The following is a 5,000-nucleotide window of genomic DNA, read 5'->3' as shown; positions in this document are numbered from 1 at the left end:
CGCAGTGCCGGTTAGGAGTGACGCAGGTGGTGGATCTTTCCCAGCAGGACATGAAGAAGGTCCGTCAGTTGGCGCTGATTGACATGACGGCGCTGTGTGACCTTCTGGAGCTCGAGGTCAAACGACACAAAACCTGCAAAAGGAAAATCCCTGGTGAGTGATTGAGTTTCCTGTTGTTTCCCGTCACCTGACCACATCCGTTTTGATCCGTGCCAGAAATAATAATCAGAATTCATCTCCCGTTTGCAAGAGAGCTGTTTGTTTGGCGTTCCTCTCGCTTCATTGGTGGAGAGCGATCAGAAGATCAAACCCAGCACTCACATCCCGCTCTTCCTCCAAGCGGTACGTGATGACATCATTTGAATTATGCGAATGTTTAGTCATGTGACACATACTGTACTGATGTTTATATGTGCTGTTCACTTTTACATTGTTGCTAAAGATAAATGTTACGAGACTTAACTAGTATTTTCTACATGATTGTATTCTTCTTTTCAGCTTCTGTCATTTCTGGAGAAGAACGGTCTGGATTCTGAGGGGATTCTGCGGGTTCCAGGGTCTCAGGCCAGAATCAAAGTAACATAAAATATAATAAACAAATAAGTTTATTGAAGTGCTCGTTCTGTTGCCTGAAGGCTGACGGCGGTCGTGTTCCTCGCAGGTTCTGCAGCAGAAGTTGGAGAACTCGTTTTACGGCGGTTCGTTCAACTGGGACGAGGTCAGTCCGAACGACGCCGCGGCTCTGCTCAAGAAGTTCATTCGTGAACTCCCGGCGCCGCTGCTGACCGCCGAACACCTAAACACCTTCAGCGCTGTCAGAGGTGCGCGAGGGTCTCCCTCAGGTCCTGTATGTTGTATAGTGTTTCTGATCGACTGAAGAATCATTATTTTATTGTTTTGAACAGATATAGCAGATCTGAAGCAGAAGCTGCACATGTTGAATCTTCTTGTGTTGCTGCTGCCAGAACCCAACAGAAACACACTGAAGGTACAAAACACACACACACACACACACACACACACACACACACACACACACACACACTCTCACATAAACACACTCAAAGACTCACTTAAACACACACTCTCACGTAAACACACTCAAACACACACTTAAACACACACTCTCACACGTAAACACACACACACACACACTCTCTCACATAAACACACTCAAACACACACTTAAACACACACTCTCACACGTAAACACACACACACACAACCTCTCACATAAACACACTCAAACACTCACTTAAACACACACTCTCACACGTAAACACACACACACACACTCTCTCACATAAACACACTCAAACACACACTTAAACACACACACTCTCACATAAACACACTCAAACACACACTTAAACACACACTCTCACACTTAAACACACACACACACACACTCTCTCACATAAACACTCAAACACACACTTAAACACACACTCTCACACTTAAACACACACACACACACACACACTCTCTCACATAAACACTCAAACACACACTTAAAGACACACTTAAACACACACTCTCTCACGTAAACACACACACACTCTCACATAAACACACTCAAAGACTCACTTAAACACACACTCTCACGTAAACACACTCAAACACACACTTAAACACACACTCTCACACTTAAACACACACACACACACACACACACACACACACTCTCTCACATAAACACTCAAACACACACTTAAACACACACTCTCACACGTAAACACACACACACAACCTCTCACATAAACACACTCAAACACTCACTTAAACACACACTCTCACACTTAAACACACACACACACACACACACTCTCTCACATAAACACTCAAACACACACTTAAAGACACACTTAAACACACACTCTCTCACGTAAACACACACACACTCTCACATAAACACACTCAAAGACTCACTTAAACACACACTCTCACGTAAACACACTCAAACACTCACTTAAACACACACTCTCACACTTAAACACACACACACACACACACACTCTCTCACATAAACACTCAAACACACACTTAAAGACACACTCTCACACGTAAACACACACACACACAACCTCTCACGTAAACACACTCAAAGACTCACTTAAACACACACTCTCTCACGTAAACACACTCAAACACACACACACGCTCTCTCACATAAACACTCAAACACACACTTAAAGACACACTCTCACACGTAAACACACACACACACACACTCTCACGTAAACACACTCAAACTCACTTAAACACACACTCTCACACTTAAACACACACACACACACACACTCTCTCACGTAAACACACTCAAACACACACTTAAAGACACACTCTCACACGTAAACACACACACACACAACCTCTCACGTAAACACACTCAAAGACTCACTTAAACACACACTCTCTCACGTAAACACACTCAAACACACACACACACTCTCTCACGTAAACACACTCAAACACACACTTAAACACACTCTCATGTAAACACACTCAAAAACCCACCCACACACACACACACACTCTCACATAAACACACTCAAACACACACACACACACTCTCACATAAACACACTCAAACACACACTTAAACACACTCTCATGTAAACACACTCAAAAACCCACCCACACACACACACACACTCTCACATAAACACACTCAAAAACACACACGCACAAACTCTCACATAAACACACTCAAACACAAACTTAAACACATACTCTCTCACGTAAACACACTCAAACACACACACACACACACACCCACACACACACACACACACCACACACACACACACACACACTCTCACATAAACACACTCAAACACACACTTAAACACACACACACACACCTCTCACATAAACACACTCAAAGACTCACATAAACACTCAAACACACACTTAAACACACACTTAAACACACACTCTCACGTAAACACACTCAAACACACACACACACACACACCCACACACACACACACACACCCACACACACACACTCTCACATAAACACACTCAAACACAAACTTAAACACATACTCTCTCACGTAAACACACTCAAAAACACACACTCACACACACACACACACACTCTCACGTAAACACACTCAAACACAAACACGCACATACACACGCACAAACTCTCACATAAACACTCACACACTCACTCACACACACAATCTCATGTAAACACACACTCAAACACACACACACGCACACACACTCAATCACACACACACTCACTCAAACATACACACACTCACACACACACCCACACACACACACACACACACTCGCCTGCCAACATTGCTGTGTCATAGACGTGACTCATTCCATTGCATAAGAGAAATTCATTAACACACTCAACATTTGCTGTGTGTGTGTGTGTGTGTGTGTGTGTGTGTGTGTGTGTGTGTGTGTGTGTGTGTCTGAAGGTCTTTCCACACAGCAGATTCACTCAAGCGTATCTCAGCTCACAGTCGGCCGTTTATATAACTGTGTCTCTTTGTGTTGAGCTCCTGCTGTTGATGAATGTTAAAAGTCACATGAAACGCTCTTCACAACCCAATTTACTTCAAGGGTTAGTTCAGCCAGAAATGATCATTCTGTCATCATTTACTCGCCCTCCTGTCACTCAAACCCATGTGACTCTCTTTCTCTCTTGGAACCAAACAACATTGACTTTCATTATATAGTCACAAAAACTCTGAGGCATTTCTCATAATATCTATTTTATACACTACCATTCAAAAGTTTGTTTTTTTTTGCAAGAAATTATTACTTTTATTCATCAAGGACACATTAAATTTAGCAAAAGTGACAGTAAAGACATTTATAATGTGAAATGTGAATCTGTTTTCAACATTGATAATCATAAATGTTTCTTGAGCAGCAAATCAGTATATCAGAATGATTTCTGAAGGATCATGTGACACTGAAGACTGCAGTAATGATGCTGAAAATTCAGCTTTGATCACAGTAATAAATTACACTTTGCCATATATTCACATAGAAAACAGCTGTTTTAAATTGTAATAATATTTTGTGATTTTTACTGTATTTTTAATTCAATAAATTCAGCTTTATCACAAGAATAAATTATATTTTACTATATATTCACATAGAAAACAGCTGTTTTAAATTGTAATAATATTTTGTGATTTTTACTCTGTTTTTAATTAAACAAATTCAGCTTTATCACAAGAATAAATTATATTTTACTATATATTCACATAGAAAACAGCTGTTTTAAATTGTAATAATATTTTGTGATTTTTACTGTATTTTTAATTAAATAAATTCAGCTTTATCACAAGAATAAATTATATTTTACTATATATTCACATAGAAAACAGCTATTTTAAATTGTAATAACATTTTGTGATTTTTACTGTATTTTTAATTAAACAAATTCAGCTTTATCACAAGAATAAATTACACTTTACTATATATTCACATAGAAAAGAGATATTTTAAATTGTAATAATATTTTGTGATTTTTACTGTATTTTTAATTAAACAAATTCAGCTTTATCACAAGAATAAATTATATTTTACTATATATTCACATATTCACAGCTGTTTTAAATTGTAATATTGTTTAGTGATTTTTACAGTATTTTTAATCAAATAAATTCAGCTTTATCACAGGAATAAATTATATTTTACTATATATTCACATAGAAAACAGCTGTTTTACATTGTAAAAATATTTCATAATTTGTTACTGTATTTTTGATCAAATAAATGCAGCTTTGGTGAACAGAAGATACTCTTTCAGAAACATTAAAAAGTCTTACACACTCTAAACTTTTAAACAGTACTGTATACTATACAGCAAATCTAACTGATGCAAAATATAACTATATTATCGTCCAGCTCTAATCTGATACGTTTTTGAGGAAAACAGAGTCTTGAAGAGCAATTATATTTCTGTCCAGGCGCTGCTGGAGTTTCTCAGTAAGGTGGTCTTCTGTGAGCGGCGCAAC

The 5,000-nt window shown here is 38.5% G+C and overlaps 1 protein-coding gene across 1 annotated transcript in view; it reads left to right on the top strand.

Moving 5' to 3' along the window:
* The window catches only part of LOC125273380 (rho GTPase-activating protein 40), a 26,763-nt gene that overhangs the window by 14,754 nt on the left and 7,009 nt on the right, over positions 1–5,000 (top strand). Inside the window, exons 6-11 of the mRNA XM_048198655.1 lie at positions 1–153; positions 251–342; positions 499–576; positions 662–821; positions 906–988; positions 4,953–5,000. The exon at positions 1–153 is cut by the window's left edge and continues 13 nt beyond it; the exon at positions 4,953–5,000 is cut by the window's right edge and continues 162 nt beyond it. Of these exons, the coding sequence (XP_048054612.1) occupies positions 1–153; positions 251–342; positions 499–576; positions 662–821; positions 906–988; positions 4,953–5,000 (614 nt within the window). The remainder of the gene's footprint in view (positions 154–250; positions 343–498; positions 577–661; positions 822–905; positions 989–4,952) is intronic.

Source organism: Megalobrama amblycephala, linkage group LG8 (assembly GCF_018812025.1).
Source record: "Megalobrama amblycephala isolate DHTTF-2021 linkage group LG8, ASM1881202v1, whole genome shotgun sequence".
In the NCBI taxonomy this organism is placed as follows: Eukaryota; Metazoa; Chordata; class Actinopteri; order Cypriniformes; family Xenocyprididae; genus Megalobrama; species Megalobrama amblycephala.
The sequence above is the reverse complement of the archived record's forward strand: the minus strand, read 5'-3'. Positions and strand labels throughout refer to the sequence as shown.